The sequence below is a fragment of the Canis aureus genome, chromosome 1 (assembly GCF_053574225.1).
Source record: "Canis aureus isolate CA01 chromosome 1, VMU_Caureus_v.1.0, whole genome shotgun sequence".
NCBI lineage: Eukaryota > Metazoa > Chordata > Mammalia > Carnivora > Canidae > Canis > Canis aureus.
Window position 1 is genome coordinate 113,718,485 of NC_135611.1, and position 20,463 is coordinate 113,738,947.

Here is a 20,463-nt window from a genome sequence, read left to right on the forward strand (position 1 = left end):
GTCCTGTGCTGAGCTCATTACAGACACTGTTTCACTACATCTCTTTCTTTCATTAGCACTGAGCAAGATAGGATGCCACAGCTCCATTTTACAGATAGTACACTGAGGCTCAGAAATCTTCCAGTCTCTAGCCTTGCTTGTAGCCTTTGGTATGACCTCAGAAAGGTGCAGCATGTGGCATTGGGCTTGGCACTATCAGCCACAGTCCTGTAGGGTTAATTATCGTCATAGGTGTTTTTTATATATTTTTGCCCCCAAGGGTGAGCTGTCACCCAGCTCCTGAGTCACACCTTTACTCTGGAGGGTGACAGGGGGTGTTTTGTCTTGAAATTGAGTCATCTGGGGGTAGGGCATTGCGCACAGGCCCAGGGCTCTAAAATGAGTCATCTCTTCACAGACCAGTAAGAAATCATAGCGAGAGCCCCCTAATAAATCACACAGGCTGGGAAGATAAAGTGCAGAAAGAGTTGGGGCTCTTCTGAGGTCATAGCACAGGGAGGGAGACAGGGAGGTCTGATTTCCAACAAAAGGAGTTAGACAGTGGGCGGGGGGATTTCTGCGACGAAAGCGTCACATCCCTCCTTCTCCCAGCGGTGGGAGAGATGCCCCAGCCAGCTGCTTCTATTCCAGACTGTGAGGAGGGGTGAGTCAGCCTGTTGTGGGGGGAGCGGGCTATAAGCCGGCCTGCCTCCCCCCCCCCCGCCCCCCAAACACACACCCAGATGGACTGGGAGCTGGTTTTCTGGGATGCCAGGGCTCCTGACTCAGCACTGGGAATCTTGGCTGAGCGTGTTCTGGGAAATGTCAGGCCTACAGGAAACAGAGGGCTCCCACTCACACTATCCCGCAGGTGGGCGGGGAGTGGAGAGAGAGCAGGGTGTATGAGAGAACAGGAGGCCAGTGTGCAAGGGGCTGAGCAAGAGGGAGTTTATATGGGGGGGGGGGGTTGAGAGTATGAGAGGGAGACAGTTGGCAAGCAAAGCAAAGGGTTTATATGTGCAAGAGAAGAGGCTGGGTGCCAGGGTGTGGGTGCCTGAAACAGCGGGTGGATGTGCAAAGTGGAGGGGCTCCCAGTGCAAGGGAAGCGTTTGCTGGGGAGATGTGGGTTCAAAGGAGAGGCGTCCAGTCCGCTGAGGGGGTCAAAATAAGAAAGCAGGCCGGCAAGATGTTCGCGCAGGGAAGAGATGCGGAGGTTGTATGGGGCGTTTGCAAAAAAGCGTGGGGGAAAGAAAGGTCTGCCACGCACGCGGCACTCAAGTGCGCGGAGGGGCATAAAAGGGCACGTGTGCGCCCCAACAATCCCAGCAGGCCCCAACGCCCCCGTAGGCCCCGCCCCCAGCCCCGCCCCCGACGCACAGCGGAGCGTGCTACGCGCCCGGGAGTGAGCTGCTGCTCCGCCATTGGCTAGCTGACCGGAGGGGGCGGGCGTGCAGACACTCCCGGAAGCGCTGGAGGCTCCCGCTAGTAGCGGACCCGGATCCCGGGAACAGTGGGTGCTTAGCAACGGGGGGAGGTGCCCAGTAACGGGCGAGGTGGGGGGGAGGAATTGTGGGTGCCTAGCAACAGAGAGGAAGGCGGTGCCTAGCAACGAGGGGGGCCCCGAGGAGTGGAGAGGTAGCCCCGGAGAATCTGTGGGTGTCTAGCAACGGGGGAGGACCCTAGCAACGGCGGGGAGTGGGACAAGGGGAAAGTGGGTTTTGGGAGGTGCGCAGGAAGAGCTATGGGTTCCTAGCAACCGGAGAGGAAACCAGGAGAAACTGGGGGAACTAGTAGCAGGAAAGGAAGTCTTTGGTGGGTGGGAATCTTAGAGTGGACGCGGAGGAATGTGAGGGCTTAGCGGAGACAAGGGCAAAGCAGGGAGGTCAGTGCCAACTCCTACTCGAGTAATCCCTCCCGTTCTCCCACAGGCGATGTGGCTGGAGGTGGGGGGCTTACTGCGGGGGACCTGTGGACAGCTGGGCCGGACTGTTGGTCTGCCTTGTGGGGCCCTGGGGCCTGGGCCCCACTGGTGGGTAAGAGGGGGAGCGGTCTCCTAGGGGAGGAGGCTGAGGGAGGTGTTAGGCCTTAAAGTGACAGGGAGGGGCCCCAAAGGGCCAGGCGGATCCTATGTCCTCCACTCCTTACCGATATCCACTTTTCTTGCAGGGGCCATATGGGGGTTCGCGGGCCCAAATGCTTCATAAGGATGGGCCTGGTAGAGGCCTGGGTGAGGAGGACATTCGCAGGATACGGGAGGCCCGGGTCAGGAAGACATCCCGGCCCCAGGTATCATTGGCTCCCACCCACCCCGCAGCACCCCGTCAAGGCAGCTGATCTCCCAAGCTTGGGGAAGGGTATCGGGGCAGGTTGCTTGGACTCCCTGGGCACTATGCTTACCTTTCCAGCCTCAGACCTTCTCCCCATTTCCCAGCTGAGCGACCGCTCTCGAGAACGCAAGGTGCCCGCTTCCCGTATCAGCCGCTTGGCCAACTTTGGGGGTAGGTGTGACTGTGGAAAATTGTGACCTAGATCAGAGGAGGCCACATTTACAGAATAAAGCAAGGGGGGAGAGGGTGAATCAGAGACAGGGGGAGTAGTGAGAGATGGAAAGAGAAGGAAAGCAGAGGCCTACAAAGCAAAGAGAAAGAGAGGAAGGAAACATTTATTGAGTGTTTGGCATGTACAAGGCCCCATGTATACTTGATATCTCTGCACTGAATTAATGAGTGTTAATTTCCACTCTATATATGAGGAAATGGAGGTGAAGGGAACCAAAGTTACTTGACCTTAAATTATGCAGCAGGATTATTCAAACTTCAGGTCACAGTCTGCATGAAATAGTTTAGTGGGTTGGAACCAGCATTAAAAAGAATAGAATGGTGGATGCCTGGGTGGCTGTTGGTTAAGCAACTTCGGCTCAGGTCATGATCTGAGGGACTCTGGGATTTTTTTTTTAATTTTTTTTTTTTGTTAAGATTTTATTTATTTGACAGAGAAAGAGTATGCACAAGCAGGAGGGCAGCAGGCAGAGGGAGAGGGAGAAGCAGGCTCCCCACTGAGCATGGGGCCCAATGGATGCAGGACTCCATCCTAGGACCCTGGGATCATGACCTGAGCTGAAGGCAAACGCTTAACCAACTGAGCCACCCAGGCGCCCCTCAAATTAAAAAACTCTTAAAAAAAAAAAGAAGAAGAAGAAGAATGGAAAATATAGGTGCACATGTAAAGGAAATTCTTTTTTTTTTTTTTTTTTTTAAGATTTCATTCATTTATTCATGAGAGACACAGAGACAGGGGCAGAGACATAGGCAGAGGGAGGAGTCTCCTCGCAGGGAGCCCGATTCGAGGCTCGATCCCTGGCCCTGGATCACACGCTGAGCTGAAGGCAGAGACTCAAGCATTGAGCCACCCAGGTGTCCCAAGTAAAGGACATTCTTATTTAATGGCATATGTCTTTAGTATGGATCATGGTTCAAATTTTAAATGTACTGGTTGACAGTATAAAGAGGGAGTTAAATGCACTGGTTAGAGTTTTGATACCAGACTGCTCAGGGTTCAAGGGATGATTCTGCGGCATTCTCACTTCGTGACTCTGGACACGTTACCTAACTTTTCTGAGCCTTAAGATTTCCTTTTCTGTGAGGATAAAATGAGTTAATGCATATAAGACCCCAGGAATGGATCCAAGCAATAGCAAGCGCTCAGAAAAGGCCAGCTACAATGATTTACAGAGATGGTGATGGTGAAAGAGGCAGAGAGGGGACCCCTGGGTGGCTCGGTTGTTGAACATCTGCCTTCAACTTAGGGCATGATCCCTGAGTCCTGGGATTGAGTCCTGCATCAGGCTCCCAGCAGGGAACCTGCTTCTCCCTCTGCCTATGTCTCTGCCTTTCTCTTTGTGTCTCTCATGAATAAATAAAATCTTAAAAAAAAAAGGCAGAGAAACTCAAGGTGTCTTTAGGGACAAGGAGAGAGAGGAGGCAGAGGAAAGCAAAGCCAGAGAGATAACATCAAAAGGAGGGACACAGAGAAGCCTGAACAGCTGTGCCAGGTGGAGGGAGGGGGAGGGGGAGAGACAGAAAAACCAACTTATATGAGGAGAGGTGGGCCTGAAGAAGATGAACTGTAGACAGAGAAATGGAAGTAATAGGAACACAGAGAGACCCAGGAGGGTCATTTCAGGGCCTACTTACCCTTGGCTGCATGCTAAAATCATCTGGGATGCTTAAAATACATACATGAATTCCAAGGCTCATCTCAGGTCACATTTAGGGAGAACTTCAGTGGAGGGGCCTGGGCCTCATATTGACCAAAGTCCCCCAGAGGACTCAGATGTGCAGCCAGGGGTGAGATCCGTCAGCCCGGGAGACAGACGTGGACAGAATGATGGAGAAAGAGGTAGCTGTACCTCCAAGGGAGCCCCAAGCAGAGAGAGAGTAAGAGACTGATAAGAGATAAGCAGAGAGTTGCCGACAGAGAGCTGGTGGTCAGGTTGCTTAGGGAGAAACTGAGAGCACACGGGGTCGGGGGACAAGGCCCAGGGGTGGGCAGGCAGGCACCCAGGCTCTTGTCTTACTCTGCAGGACTGGCTGTGGGCTTGGGGCTGGGAGTGCTGACTGAGGTGGCCAAGAAGTCCCTGCCAGGAGGACGTCTACCAGCAGGTGAGTGATCCACACTGCCTGGGTTCAGATCCTGGCCTTGCTGTGTGACCTGAGGCAAGTGACTTCATCTCTCCGAGCCCAGTTTTCTCCTGAAGAAAATGGCTGATAATGTACCCACCTCTCTGGGTGCCTGGGTGGCACAGTAGTTGAGCGTCTGCCTTTGGCTGAGGGCGTGATCCTGGGGTCCTGGGATTGAGTTCTGCATCGAGGTCCCCACGGGAGCTTGCTTCTCCCTCTGCCTGTCTCTGTCTCTGTCTCTCTCTCTCTTTATTTCTCATGAATAAATAAAATCTTTAAAAAAAAAAAAGTACCCACTTCTCAGGGTCTTCATGAAGCTGCCAGCAGGGTCATGATGGGCAGAAGCCTATAGTGTGAGAAAAACAATTAGAGTTTGAGTTCCTACAAGTTTTTACAAAAGAAAAAATTAAATTAAAAGGTGGGTTTAAGTGGAGGATTAGGCTTTAGGTAAAGCCAAACTGGGTCTATACCCAGCTCCAGCTCTGCCACTTCTGTGCTGTGTGACTCAGGGCCAGGTACTGGAAGAATGTCTTTCTTCCTCACCTTGAAAATTGAGGCACTGGTAGTTCTTCCTTCTGGGCTAATTGTGGGGATTCAGCCAGAGAATCCACAGAGACACTTGGAACTCTGCCTGGCATAGAGTGAGCCCTAGCTAGATAAAGAGCTAATAAAAAATTTTTTTAAAGATTTTATTTATTTATTTGAGAGAGAGTGCAAGTAAGAGAGAGCACAAACAGGGGGGAGGGGCAAAGGGAGAAGCAGGCAGGGAGCAGGGATGAGCAGGGAGCCTGATGCAGGACTCAATCCCAAACCCCAGGATCATGAGCTGAGCAGAGGCTTAACCAACTGAACGACCCAGGCACCCCAAAGAGCTCAATAAATATTTTATCAAATAAATAAAAGCTTAATAAATGCTATATTGAATAAGCATATAATTTGTATACGGAGCTATACACATATCCTAAACGTATAGCTTGGTCCATTTTCACAAAGTAGATACATCTGTGTACCCCGATCAAGAAACCCTAAGACAGGGACACCTGGGTGGCTTAGCAGTTGAGCATCTGCCTTTGGCTCAGGGCGTGATCCCAGGATCCGGGATCGAGTCCTGCATCAGGCTCCCTGTGAGGAGCCTGCTTCTCCTTCTATCTATATCTCTGCTTCTCTCTGTGTGTCTCTCAGGAATAAATAAATAAAATCTTGGGACTCCTGGGTGGCTCAGTGGTTGAGCGTCTGCCTTTGGCTCAGGGCATGATCCCGGAGTCCTGGGATCGAGTCCCGCATCCGGCTCTTTGCATGGAGCCTGCTTCTCTTCCCTCTTCCTATGTCTCTGCCTCTCTCTCTCTGTCTCTCATGAATAAATAAATTAAATCTTAAAAAAAAAAAATCTTTAAAAAAAAAAAAAAAAGAAACCTTAAGACAGCAGTTCTCAAACTTTTCAGTCTCCGGATCCCTGCACACCCTTACAACTTAGGAATGGATAAACAAAATATGTTATATTCACCTGATGGGATATTATCCAGCTATAAAAGGGAATGAAGTACTGATCCATGCTACAGTGTGGATGAATCTTGAAAACTATCCTAAGTGAAAGAAGCCATACGCAGCAAGTCACATATTGTATGATTCCATTCATATGAATGTCCAGAATAAGTAAATGCATAGATACCACAGATCAGTAATTTCTGGGGCCTCGGGTTGAGGTGGTTGGGAGAAATGGGGGATGACTGCTAATAGGTATGGGGTTTCTTTTTGGGCTGTGAAAATGTTCCAAAATTGCTTGTGGTGATAGTTGTACAACTTGAATTATTTACCTTAAATGGGTGAGTTACACGATTTGTGAATTCTATCTCAATAAAAAATAGAATAAGGACCCCAAAGAACCTGTTTATGGACTATATTTTGTGGTTATATTTATGGATATTTACTGCATTAGAGATTAAAATAGAATATTTTTATTTTATTTTTATTTTATTTTTATTTTTATTTTATTATTTTTTTAAATTAATTTATTTATTTATGATAGTCACACACAGAGAGAGAGAGAGAGGCATAGACACAGGCAGAGGGAGAAGCAGGCTCCATGCACCGGGAGCCCGACGTGGGATTCGATCCCGGGTCTCCAGGATCGTGCTCTGGGCCAAAGGCAGGCGCCAAACCGCTGCGCCACCCAGGGATCCCTTATTTTTATTTTTTAAAGATTTTATTTATTTATTCATGATAGACATATATATAGAGAGAGGTAGAGACACAGGCAGAGGGAGAAGCAGGCTCCATGCAGGGAACCCGACGTGGAACTTGATCCCAGGTCTCTAGGATTGGGCCCTGGGCCAAAGGCAGGCGCTAAACCGCTGAGCCACCAGGGTTCCCAAATAGAATATTTTTAATGTTTCAAGTTGTTATTTAAATTCAGTTAGTTAACATATACTGTAATGTATTAATTTCAGTAGAAACAAATTTCTATTTTTTATTTTTTTAAAGATTTTATCTATCTTATTTATTTTACTTTTTAATTTATTTATTCATGAGAGACACAGAATGAGAGAAGCAGAGACACAGGCAGAGGGAGAAGAAGCAGGCTCCATACAGGGAGCCTGATGCAGGACTCGATTCTGGGACTCCAGGATCAAGCCCTGGTCCAAAGGCAGGTGCTAAACTGCTGAGCCACCCAGGGATCCCTATTTATTTATTTATTCATGAGACACACAGAGAGAGGCAGGCTCCCTGCAGGGAACTGGACTAGACCAGAATCACCCTGAGCCAAAGGCAGACGCTCAATGGCTGAGCCACCCAGGCATCCCGAAAACAAATTTTTAAAACACAAGGATATACACACAGGTGATTCCATCAGCCATCAAAGCAATGGCATCATCAGAGGTCATGGAGTTTCTGGAAAACTCCACTAGACATTTATGGGAGAATGAGAGTAAAAAGGGGGCAAATAACATTAATATTATCATGAAAATAATTTTGATCTCACAGAGCCTCCTGAAGGGTCTCAAGGGACCCTCAGTGTTCCCAGAACCACAGTTTGAGAATGACTGGCCTCATTCTCCAGAAGCTCCGATCTGCCCTGTTTTGGCTACTCATCCCACCAAGGGAAACCATTATCTTGGCTTCAGACCCCCAAGATCAGTTTTGACTGTTTTTCCCCCTTACACCAATGTAACCAGACAGCATAGTCTCATGCATGTCTGGCTGCTTTTGCTCAACATTCTGTTTGAGGGATGCCTCCATGTTGCTGTGCATGGATGTAGGTTGTTCAGTCAATGCTGTAGGAGTCACTGTCTATCATCCCTTTGTTCATTCTCTTGACAGTCATTTGGGTTATTTCCATTTGGGGATAGTTATGAATAGTGCTGCTGTGAACCGTCTTGGAATAACTGTCAGTGGACACCCATATGCCATATATACCTAGGAGAGAAATTACATTGGCTGTAGGTGTGTGCCTTCTGGAAGCTTCCCAAAGGGCTTGTGCCATGACTCTCATCGGCAATATGGGTATTAGGCTGCTCTACATCCTTGTCAACACTTAGTATTGTCTGTTTCATCTTAGCCATTATGCAGTGGTGCTATCATGATTTTTTGTGTGATCATAATACTTATGATTATTCTCTCCACCCCAGAGAGCAGCTCCCGGCCAGGCTCCAGCCCTTTCCTGTCAGAGGCCAATGCCGAGCGGATTGTGCAGACCTTGTGTACAGTTCGGGGGGCCGCCCTCAAAGTTGGCCAAATGCTCAGCATCCAGGGTACAGCATGACCCTCAACTCCTGACCCTCGACCTTACTTCTTCCCCACCCCACCCACCCACCCACAGATACTCCCACAGGGACCCCACCTCGCCTCCTCCCTCACTACTTCCCTTGTCCCCCTGTCTCCCAAGACAACAGCTTCATCAGCCCTCAGCTACAACGCATCTTTGAGCGGGTCCGCCAGAGCGCCGACTTCATGCCCCGCTGGCAGATGCTGGTGAGTGCCTGGCCAAGGAAGACTCGTGAGGGAGGCGTGCTCCACCTGCCTGATCCCCCTGTCTGACTCTGAGCCTCAGTTTTCCCATCTGTAAAATGGGGATCACTAAGGCACATATTTCAGAGGATTGTTGAGAGGATTACATGAGAGAATGGTGCACAGTGCTAAGTCCAGCTCCTGGCAGGCTCTGGGCCCTGTCATGGCTACTAAAGAGGCAGGGAAGTACAATGGATAGGGGCCAGACTTTATCAGTTCAAATCCTAGCTCTGCCAGGTACTGCCTGTGTGATCTCAGACCTCTCTGTGCCTCAGTTACCTCACCTGTGAAATGGCCATGGTGATAGTAACACCCACATCATAGGATTGCATAAATTAGTGTACGTAAAGCACTTAGAAAGGGCCCCTGACACACCATGAGTGACATGCAAGTTCTTGATATTATTAGTACTAGTTGGGTTTTTTTTTGTTTTTGTTTTTTAAGATTTATTTACTTGAGAAAGAGAGCGTGCATGTGAGCGTGGGGAGTGGGGCAGGACCAGAGGAGAGAAAATCTCAAGCATACTCCATGCTAAGCATGGAGCCTGATAAGGGGCTCCATCTTAGGACCCCGAGATCATGACCTGAGCTGAAATCAAGAGTCAGACACCCAACTGACTGAGCCACCCTGGCACCTCAGTACTAGTTTTTTAATTAAAGGAGACTGTATATGGAAATAGGTTGGCACAGCACCTGGCAATTAGTAACTTCTAATTACTAGGTAAGGGTGTGGAATCCGGATCCAGCTGCCTGCCTACCTTCCTTCTGATCTCTGCTCTGCTCACTTGCCATGTGTCCCTGGGTCATTAGTGCCTCTCTCCAAGCCACTCTGGACAGGTCCCGGCCCACAGGAAGCCCTCTGTACATTTTAGTTCTTCTTTATCACATTCACTTCGAGTTGATAATATAATCTAGGAGTATAACAAAGGATTATATCAGTCTCAAATATACATAATAGCAATCCCCACAATAGCCCACATCGCCTTGGGAGTACAGGCTTAGGCCAGGCCTCCCAATCCACTGGCGCCTGGCTTGTCGCCTTGGCCAAGAAACTTCTGGCAGAGCCTCAGTCTCCTCATCTGTAAAGTTGAATAGTAGCCAGGAGCTTAGCCCAGAGCTCAGCATGTGATGAAGCACTCAGCACAGGTAGTGAACTCAGCTGCCCGTAATTCCAGTAATGATCATTTCAACCACTGTCCCCAGAAAGTTCTCGAAGAGGAGCTCGGCAGGGACTGGCGGGCCAAGGTGGCCTCTTTGGAGGAGGTGCCCTTTGCTGCTGCCTCGATCGGGCAGGTGCACCAGGGCACGCTGAGGGATGGGACGGAGGTGGCCGTGAAGATCCAGGTGAGCGGGGAGGCAGGGCAGGGGTAGGAGTGGGCACCCTGCTATCCCAGCCAAGTGACTTGTACCCCCTGTCCCTTCCTGCTCGTAGTACCCAGGTGTGGCCCAGAGCATCCAGAGTGATATCCAGAACCTGCTGGCGGTGCTCAGGATGAGCGTGGCCCTGCCAGAGGGTGAGGTGCCGGTCTACCCTTGGCTGTGGGAGGGATGCCCCAAAAGGAGAAAGTGGGGCTGGATGGAGGGAGAGAGGCCAGCTCGGGGTGGGGAATGCCCATATGTATGAGTGTGGGCAAGTGTGTAAGTCCATGAGTCTGAGACAGAAAGCAGGGGTGCTATGGCAGGGAGAGCCCAGAGTTTGAATGGGTCAGAAAAAGACAAACTTAGAGATCTAACAGTCCCAGGGACAGAAGCCCACCCTGAAGTTCAGAAACAGACACACAGGGTGCTCAGAGAGGGATTGGAGGTCTGGAAAAGAGCCACAGAAGCAGGAGGTGGGGGTAAGCGGGACCCCGTGTGTGTGTGTGTGTGTGTGTGTGTGTGTGTGTGTGCACGTGTGTGTGCATGTGTTAGGTCTGGAAGTAAGATTTTGAGGCCGTGAGAACAGTGTGAGAGATGGTGTGTGTGACCATGAATGAGATGCCTGGGGACTGGCATGTGTGCCTGAGAAGGAGACCCCCGGAGAGAGACTTCCGGAGAGGCTGTAGCTATATGAAGGACAGAGGGGAGGTGCGTTTGGATGGACAATGTAGTAAAAGACCTACAAAAGAGCAGAGGTGTGAGGACCTGTGACAGACAGACAGGGAGAGACCTGATTAGCAAGAGAAGACATCGCTGAGTGGAAGCCTGGGGGGTGGCTGTCCTATGGGGACAGGCTTGGCCTCCCCTGGCTGATGCAGCTGCCCCCTCAGGCCTGTTTGCTGAGCAGAGCTTGCAGGCCTTACAGCAGGAGCTGGCTTGGGAGTGTGACTACCGTCGTGAGGCAGCTTGTGCCCAGAACTTCAGGTGAGCTGAGCCCTCTGCAGGCTCCCCCAGGATCCCTTGCGTCGCTCCCAGGAGGAAGGGGAAGTTGAAGGCCTGGCAGCTGAAGGCCTGGGCTGGGGCTGGCAAACTCTTTTTCTCTTCATTTGCTCATCCATCCCTCTGTTTACTCCTGACGTGAGTTATCTTCCGTGTCCTCCGTGAGCTTGGGCCCATCACTTCCTCTCTGTCAGTTTTCTCATCTGTTAAATGGGATGCACAACCACCATGGTCTGGTGGGGGAGATGGATTTGTCAGCAGGTACTTAATTATGCAGTGAGGTACCCCCACTGTTGGATGGACAAAGCATAAGCAGCGTGACAGTGTCATGAGGGGGAAAGAACGGGGCTCCAGGTCATCCCTTATACACTGGGCAGGAGGAGACATTGAGATAAGCATTTTGGAGAACAGTCTGGCCTCATCAAGGCCCAGTATTCACATAAAACCTCATAACCGCCCTCCTTGCAAACAAATGTTCTAGGGACACTTAGGCTGGTATATACATCAGCCTTTTCCAGAATGCTTGGAGCAGCAATCACCCCAAACTGGACACAACCCAAATCTATCAAATTCATCCAGCAACATAGATAAATAAATTACCGTATATTCACAGCAGACTATGATACAGCAGCGAAAATGCAGGACTCAGCTATAGAGAACAATGTGTTTGTATCTTAGAAGCATCGTGACATGCAGCAGTTAATTACACCCAGTGAGACCCTCCACGGCATGGCCCACGGGTGTACGGAGCCAAGGTCTGTAGATGCAGAATGAGAGAAGGGGCAGTAGAAAGCAGTGGTTCAGGGCATGAGCCCTGGACTCAGATGTGGGATCCAGTCCCAGGTCAGCCCTCAGTTGGCTGGGTGGCCTGAATCTTCACTCGGGAGAGCATCCTTCTTATATGGGAGTGAGGGAAAAAAGGGGATTGTGTCGATTAAATGCTTGGCACAGAGCCTGGCCCAGGCGGAGCGGTTCAAATATCAGAGATTTTATAAACAAGGACAAAAATATACGCCCCCAAGTGGGACCCTGAAGGGTATGAAGTGGGCTGGGCCAGGGCACTCCTGTGTGGGGTATGGAAGCCCCTTCCAGGATTTCCCAGTGCCCTTAGAATAAAACTCCTATCGTTCCCCAGGCCCTGCACATCTCCCTGCCCCCTGGCCCCCCCAGCCATCCCACAGCTCCCAACCATGGGTCTTGCTCATATTCTTTGCCTCCCAAATCTCATATTGACACACTTCACTCAATCTATTATTGGTCCATTTGTATATTTGTTAGAATATGGTCTCTGTGTCTAGGGGATGCAGGCCCAGAGCTCATCCACTGCTCTGTCACCCAGCATCATCTAGCACAGAGATAGACACCAAGGAATCAGTATTTTTTTTAAAGATTTTATTTATTTATTAATGAGACACACACACACAGAGGCAGAGACACAGACACAGGCAGAGGGAGAAGCAGGCCCCATGCAGGGAGCCCGATGCGGGACTCGATCTCGGGTCTCCAGGATCCGGCCCTGGGTTGAAGGCGGTGCTAAACACTGAGCCACCCGGGCTGCCCCCAAGGAGTCAGTATTAACAGTGTTCAGAGTAATGACGCCAAGGAGTAGCCAAGGAGTATCACTATGGACTTGGAGATTTGTATATCGGCCACTCTTTTTTTGGATGGATTACATAATTAATTGATGAAAAAGTAATGCTCATCAGGCTTAATACATTGAGCTCTATCCTGGGGGCAACCGGAAGTCATAGAAATGTTTCCGGTAGGGAAGTGGTAACTGGGGCTCCAGTAGCACCCACCTTAGGGGTGGGCACAGAGTAGGTTCTAAGGAGATATTTGATGAATGATTGAAATGTCTGAATTAATGTCAGTCTGGCTAGATATTGACCATCGCTTGGGACAGACATGCACAAGGAGGGAAGGCAAGACCTAGACTTTTCAGAGTACTTCTCAAAGGAAGAGGAGGAGGCCTTGAGTGGGCCACTGAGGCCTGACGCATGAAGTCCCACCCCTTTTGCCCCAGGCAGTTGTTGGCAAATGACCCCTTCTTCCGGGTGCCTGCTGTGATTAAGGAGCTGTGCACAACGCGGGTGCTGGGCATGGAGCTGGCTGGAGGGGTCCCCCTGGACCAGTGCCAAGGCTTGAGCCAGGACATCCGGAACCAGGTATGGGGTCTCAGGATGGGAGGGCAGGTCTAGTAGGGTGGATAGACCCACAGTCCCTCTCCAAGCCAGAGAGAGCTCTATAGGGGCAGATGACTCTGAGATGTCTGTTACTCCTCCCCACTCCAGATCTGCTTCCAGCTCCTGAGGCTGTGTCTGCGGGAGCTGTTTGAGTTCCGATTCATGCAGACAGACCCCAACTGGGCCAACTTCCTGTATGATGCCTCCAGCCACCAGGTTGGTTCCTTGTGATGTGTATCGTGGTACATAGGAGATGCTTTAACAGATAAGTTCCCCATAATTCAGTAGTTCAACACAGTAGTAGTTATAACCCACTTAACAGGCTAGAGTGGCTGTCCTCTACATGTGACTCAGGGACCCAGGATCCTTCCCTTCTGTGATTGCATCATCCCCTAGGTCTTGCACGGTTCTTCTTCCAGTGAAAGGGGGAAGAGAGGTCAAGAGGGTAGCACCCTGTCTAATTGCTTTGGCTAGAAGTGACACATCATTCTGTACTGTTTCATTGATAAGAACTGGTCACAAGGCCTGTCTAGATGCAAGGGATGCTGGAAAATGGAATCTGCTGGGAAATGGGTACCCTAGCGGCACAATTTTTGGAAGGCAGTTAGTCATCACTGTCGCACTCTGCATTGATTTAACACACCAAGCATCTGCTGCCCCTTGACAGTAATGCCAGGACAACCCTGATCCTCACCTTCTCAGAGTTCCCAGTCCAGGAGAGGGACCCATGACCAGATGGTGATGACCAAGTAGTTATAGTACCATGACGGGCAAGCATAGGCCAGAGTGGGCGGTGATGGGGAGGGGGGACATAGGCAGGCTGTGGGGACCCAGGAAACATGCCTGACTCAGCACAGGATAGGTGAAGTCAAGGAAGACTTCTGGAAGAAAGTGCCATTAAAGTTGAAACCAGAAAGATGAGAAGGGGTCAGCTACCTGAAGAGCAGGGAAGAATGTCCCCGGCAGAGGGCACAGGGTGGCCAAAGGCCTGGGGTAAGAAAGACTCAGTGAGCCTGGCTGCCAGGTGGCTCTCCAAAGAGGTCTATACCCATTCCGTCCCCAGAAGAATCTTTTGAAAACACAAATCTGGCCAAGCTGTCCCTTCCACAGCTCCCCATGCACCTCAGGAGCAGGTCTGAGTCCTCTGCTGAGCACAATGTGGTCTCACTGAGTCTCCAGCCTCAGCCTCTTGCCACCCCCTCCGTGCCAAGTACATAGATAGCCTGTGTCCCTGCTGGGCTCACATCACTAGGAAGTATTTTTCTAACTCAGGGTGAGGGGGGTGATTATAGGAGTCCTGACATCAATTTATTGGGTCTCAATGGCATTTTTTGTTTTAAAGCCATAAAATAGAAGATATCAGTGTGTCACAGATGGGAGAGATCCACATTATTTCGGGACGCTTTTGTTTGACCTTATATTTGTGTGTGGCTGGGCACTGGCACCCAGTTCAATCTGTATTTCTTACTGCGGTTTGTGATCAATAGTGTGAACTCCACTGCCCTAGAGAAACTCTTAAACACCTGCCCATTGGGTACTGTTTTAAATAGCAAACAACCAGTGTCCATCGGCCAGATAAACACACTGTGATGTATTCACACGATGAAGTCCTTACACAGCAGTGAAAACATGAATGAGCGAGGGCTGCGCAGAGCAATGGGAATTAATTGCAAAACCATGTCAAGCACAAAAGACAAGCCATAGGATAACATAAATATCATTTATGTGAAGTTTTAAAACACACAGAGTATTACTATTTGTTGTTCCCAGGTGCACACGTATGTAGAAAATGTAGAAATGCACACATGGGAATTTCGGGAAATAATACCTGAGTATTGACAATCTCAGGAGAGTGATGACCCTGGAAGAGAGGATGGGGACATTGGGGAGGTCGGATCAGGCCGGGGTCTGCGGGAGGCTCCACTCGGATTGGTCATATTTAAAATTAAGCTGGGTGGTGGGATTTGTGAGTGTTCGTTTTACTTTTCCACATATTTTTTATTATCCTTTAGATGTTTTCTATGCCTAGAACATGCTATTATAAAAATAATTAGGGCCAAACATATAAAAGTCAGGTCCCTTTAGTTTCATGTGGGGGTGGATGGGAAGTGTGCAGACCGGAAGCCAGGAACCCAGGCAGGCAGCCAGGCAGGGACTCTGTCAAGAGGGGTAGGGTGTAGGGATGGACCGGGCATCCTCACCTCAGACAGTGGGGACTGTTGGTGGACTACCAGCATCCCTTTCACCATCCTTCGTCCCAGGTGACCCTGTTGGACTTTGGTGCAAGCCGGGAATTTGGGACCGAATTCACAGACCATTACATCGAGGTGAGTCCTTCCAACCCTGGGGTTTTTGAAGGGCCTCAACCCTGATACTGAGGTGAGGGTGAGAAGGGGAAATATAGTATCTGGAAGCAAGAGATCATAAATAATAGTAATAGTAATAGCTAATAAATGCAAAGCTCTCGGGACACCTGGGTAGCTCAGCGGTTGAGCATCTGCCTTTGGCTCAGGAGGTGATCCCGGGATTCCGGGATGGAGTCCCACATCAGGCTCCTGCATGGAGCCTGCTTCTCTTCCCTCTGCCTGTGTCTCTGCCTCTCTCTCTGTGTCTCTCATGAATAAATAAATAAAATCTTTAAAAACAAATTTAAAAACAAAAGCTCTCAATATGATGTCAGGTACTCCTCTAGGTGCTATCCATGTGGTAACTGAGCTAAACTATAGAGCAACTCTGTGGGGCCAGGACCATTTTTAAGCATTTAAATTTATTTATTTATTTATTTATTTATTTATTTATTTATTTATTTGAGAGAGACACGAGTGGAAGGGAAGGAGGGGCAGAGGGAGAAGCAGACTCCCCACTGAGCAGGGAGCCCAACTTGGGGCCCAATCCCAGGACCCCGAGATCATGACCTGAGCTGAAGGCAGATGCTTCACCAACTGAGCCACCCAGGTGCCCCAGGTTAGGAACATCTTTGGTGCCATTTTACAGATGAAGTTACTGGAGCTCAGATAAGTTCAGTCATTTGCCCTAGGTCACAGCAGACCTAGGATCCAGACTCAGGGAGCTTAGGTCCAGAAGCCATGCTCCCAAACTCTCACTGGCCCCTGATGGCCCAGAGTGGCCATCCTGCCACCTCCCCACACCCCAGGCTGCCCTGGGCCTTGGTGTTTGGCCTTACACTCACATACCTCCCTGGCCAACTGCTCCCTGGGGGGCAGCTCTCCCCTCAGGAACGTCTGTTACCCATCCTTCCCACCCACCTGCCTAAGGCATCGCATTAATTTATTGAGTCTGGCTATTTGACCTGGGTCTTCTACTCATTTACTCATCACTTCCAGAATTCTCTGACACCCCTCTGTGCCCAGCCCTGTTCTGGGCAGTACCAACCCAGTGAGCAACGCAACCCAGTCTCTGCCTTTACAGATCTTACAGACCAGGACGGGGATAGACTGTAAGGACCCAGAGTGGTCAGGGCTGGATCAGGGAAGCACAGCAGACTGTGGAAGCCCAGAGGTGGAGCCTGAGCCAGCCTAGGGGGTCAGGGAGAGCTTCCTAGAGGAAGAGGTATAGTTGAGACCCAAGGGATGAGGAGACCAATTAGGAAGAGGCAAGGTGGGTATTCCAGACTGATAAACATACAAAGGCCAAGAAGAGAAAAGGGATAGTCCCAGTAGGGCAGCGCTTCTCAAACTTTAGTGTCTATGAGACACCTACCACCCCCACTACCGGCATGGTCCTACTAAATGTGGTCTGGAATCCGGCATAAGATGCTGCGTTTCTAACACACTCCAAGGTGATGCCAAAGCTACTGGTACAGGGACCACACTGAGTAGTCGGTCCTAGAGGACCAAAAGGAAATTCATTTCTGACTGGGCCAGCAGGTGAGGGATGGGGCAGGACCCAGCAGCCAAATCACTCTGAGTCTGAAAAGCCATGCTTTGCGCTTTATACTTTCTCCAGGTGCTGTGAAGACCCACGGGTGGGACAGAGAGTTAGACAACTCTCAGGATAGCAAGTAGCCTTTGAGACTGGGGGCTGGGAGCCCAGAGAAGAGAAGAGAAGACAAAGCTCAGGGCTCTCACTTGGGGACTGGGGGATGGTGGGGCCACCCCTGACATAGAGACAGGAAAGAGGAGCTGGCAGCCCCTCTACCCACACACACACATCCGCACAGGCTCCTTGGGCCCTCCCTCCAGGCCACTTGAGGCACAAAGCCAGGGCCCCAGTCTCTGGGTAGCTGGAGCATTTTGTGTGTCCCTCCCTCCCCAGGCCTATTTGGCATGGCTGTCCTCTGGGCTCCCCAGCCTTTTCCAGTTTAAAAAAGCCCCATCACACCAGTCCCTGAGGACCGCAGGCCTGACAGATGGCCAGACAGGCTCGGGCAGGGGGAGCCGAGACAGACTAGAACTGCCAGATTGAATCCCGTATTCCCCTTCCTCCGAAGAAAGTGGTTAAGGTTTTCACTTCTCGTTTGCCATTCCCCACTCACTCAGCCTTTTTACTTTCCTGTGAAGCAGGGATCTTCCCATCCATCTCCTAATAATGGTAGCTCATCATGGTTATGGCTCTCCCTACATGCAGGCAGATAGCTCCTCCTGCCTCCCTACAGCCATCCAAAAGCAAGAGACTCTCACCACCCCTGCTTCACAGATAAGCAAAGAGGCGGCCCAAGGCAAAGCACCTTACCCAGAATCTCTCAGCCCGCAAGTGGCAGAGCTGGGACAGAGCCCCAGGAGGCTGCCTCTGATTCTATCTGCCCTCAACCTGATTCCTGCTCTCACTAAATGCACCCGTGGTTGGAGAGGGGCGTCGCTCCACAGCTGATTTGCCAAACAGGTTCACCAAGGGTCTCCTGAATGCCAGACCCTGTGCCACAAGTCCAGCTGGGACTAAAGCCAGTGGGGATCCCTGCTGTCTTGGGGCTCCAAGCCCAGTGTAGGAGACAGATGTCCACCAGGCATTTACAGAGATGCACAGTGGCAACCTCAGATGCAGTTCCGGGCCAGGGTCACATCCTTGTACAGTTGAGTGTTTGGACCACCCACAAATAGCACTTGACATTTATTTTCCTCTGGCTGTTTCACTGTGCTGGTTTCTAGGCAGGCTCTACATTCTAGGCCAGGTGGGCAGAACTCCAGACCACCCTCTTACCTCCCCTCCATACCCCAGGCTCTGGAACAGTCCTGAGGGAGATATAGACAGGGGCAAGGTGGGGAGGGAGAGGCTTTTAGGGGAGAGGGCCTAAGTAGAAGAGAATGTAGCAAGGGCCAGGCCAGTTTTCAAGACCCCTCCTTGAACCCTACTCCCTTAGCCTTTGACCTCTGTCAAACACCCATTTCCCCAGGTGGTGATGGCAGCAGCCAATGGAGACAGAGACCGGGTCCTGAAGAAATCCCGAGACCTTAAATTCCTCACAGGCTTTGAAACCAAGGTTGGAAACACTGCAGGGCTTGGCGGGGCTGCTTATTTTTACTGGGGGGCTCCGAGGACTGGGGAGGAGTGGAGACTGCTTGGCTACTGAGAGACCCTGGGGAAATGGGCCCCATTTATCTACTCTAGAGGGAGGGAGTGGGGGACTCCTAGTGGGTACTGGGGGTGGGGAAGTGGAGGCTGTTAGTTCTAGAGAGAGGGTTATTTGTCCACTGGAGGCTCTGAAAGGAAATAAAGGGACATTTTGGGGAGGTCTAGGGGCTCTGAAGAAAGTGGAGGTTGCTTATTACTCCTCAGGGAGCAGGGGGCTTGTGTTTATACTTGAGAGTATGAGGGAAACGAGGGTCCCTCTGGGTTAAGTGGAGGGCTGTACCTCCATACCGCGTGCCTCTTGCTCTGTCCTGTCCATAGGCATTCTCGGATGCCCACGTGGAGGCAGTGATGATCCTGGGGGAGCCCTTTGCCACCCAGGGCCCCTATGACTTTGGGGCAGGTGACACTGCCCGCCGAGTGCAGGGCCTCATCCCCGTGCTGCTGCAGCATCGGCTGCGCCCACCACCGGAGGAGACCTATGCCCTGCACCGCAAGCTGGCAGGGGCTTTCCTGGCCTGTGCCCGCCTCCGTGCCCACATCGCCTGCCGGGACCTCTTCCAGGACACCTACCACCACTACTGGGCCAGTCGCCAGGCATAGCCACTGCCTGCAGCCTCCGGACCAAAAGAGACATCTGATCAGACCCCTTAGACCACCTCCATCCCCGGATTCCGGCCCCAAAGCCGGCCATCCCCTGCTGGGATGCCTTCTTTCCATTCTCCTGCAGGTCGGGGACCACCCACTTGGGCTTCCCAGTCTTGCCCTAGCTCCCTTCCTGGGGGCTGGGGAACCCTCAGGCTAGGGAACTCCCATATCTTGCTCTTCACACTCCAAAGTGGGCATCCAGGAACTCTGCGCCAGGGATTAACTTATTTTTGCCAACATGAAGAGCCTTAGGTCCCCTGCCCGCTGATGTGCAGATCCAGACTCATCTAGATGTAGGCCCCTCACCTCTGCCTCAGGTCTCCCAGGGATCTGGCCAATGAAAGGGGAGGGACGGTGGTTGGTGGAGGCAGCCCTCACCTTTGCTGCCCTCAGCCCTCCGCCAGCTGCGTTCTCGCAGTTCTCCGTGGCTCCATCCCTTCTGTGTGTCGGGGAGGGGGTAGGGAGGGTGCTTGAAACTTCAGACGGAATAAAAGCGGCCCTCCCCTTCCCGGCTCTTTTCTCTGCGCTGGTGGGGGTGGGGGGTGGGGGGAGGAGCTCTCAGCCTGCCTCCAGGTGCAGATGGCCAGCCCCCTCCCATCCTCTGGTCTGAAAGCCCCAGCCCAGCCTGGGCCATCTGTTGCCGGGAACCTCCTTCTACCCTTTCCCTCCCACCCTCCCGCCCCTCCCGCACGTGCTGACCACCTGCTCGGAGGGCTGTGGCTGTGGCAGCTGAGAAGGCCTGCCCACCCCCCCACCCCAGGCTCCGCGCTCCCTCCCCTCGGCTCCCAGCAACCTCGCCTTTGCTAATGGGCCGTAATGCCCCTGCCAGCTGCTTTGCCAAACCCACAGGACTGAGTGGGAGCGGGGGTGCGGTGGCGGCCAGAACCGCGCCCGGGTCCCAGCCTGGTGCTCCCGCCCCCAAAGCCGAAACGCTCGCGCGCTAGGACGCCGGGGTCTCCTCGTTCCTCTCCCCTTCCTTGCAAAAAGTGCCTCGTCACCGCTTCTGCCCGCCCCCGCTGGGCTGGGAGAAATCGTGGGGTTAGCTGGAAGATTTGGGTATGTGGGGCGGCAAAGAGCTTCCCGAAG

General features: G+C 51.5%; 1 protein-coding gene across 5 annotated transcripts; it reads left to right on the forward strand.

Annotated features, from left to right (window-relative positions):
- Positions 1 to 1,355: 1,355 nt before the first annotated feature.
- COQ8B (coenzyme Q8B) lies at positions 1,356 to 19,885 on the forward strand. 5 transcript variants are annotated; one of them, XM_077850996.1, is made up of 15 exons: positions 1,356 to 1,489; positions 1,908 to 2,012; positions 2,146 to 2,265; positions 2,411 to 2,477; positions 4,563 to 4,640; positions 8,285 to 8,407; positions 8,542 to 8,627; positions 9,866 to 10,006; positions 10,095 to 10,176; positions 10,912 to 11,005; positions 13,044 to 13,185; positions 13,312 to 13,419; positions 15,465 to 15,530; positions 18,554 to 18,640; positions 19,051 to 19,885. In XM_077850996.1, exons 2-15 carry the CDS (start codon positions 1,911 to 1,913, stop codon positions 19,330 to 19,332), a joined length of 1,578 nt encoding a protein of 525 aa, XP_077707122.1. In that variant the 5' UTR covers positions 1,356 to 1,489; positions 1,908 to 1,910; the 3' UTR covers positions 19,333 to 19,885. The 5 variants fall into 5 exon arrangements, with proteins under 5 accessions (XP_077707122.1, XP_077707156.1, XP_077707126.1 ...); XM_077851000.1 differs by having other exon boundaries at positions 1,442 to 1,493; XM_077851010.1 differs by lacking the exon at positions 1,356 to 1,489 and adding an exon at positions 1,596 to 1,614.
- The last annotated feature ends 578 nt before the right edge of the window (positions 19,886 to 20,463 follow it).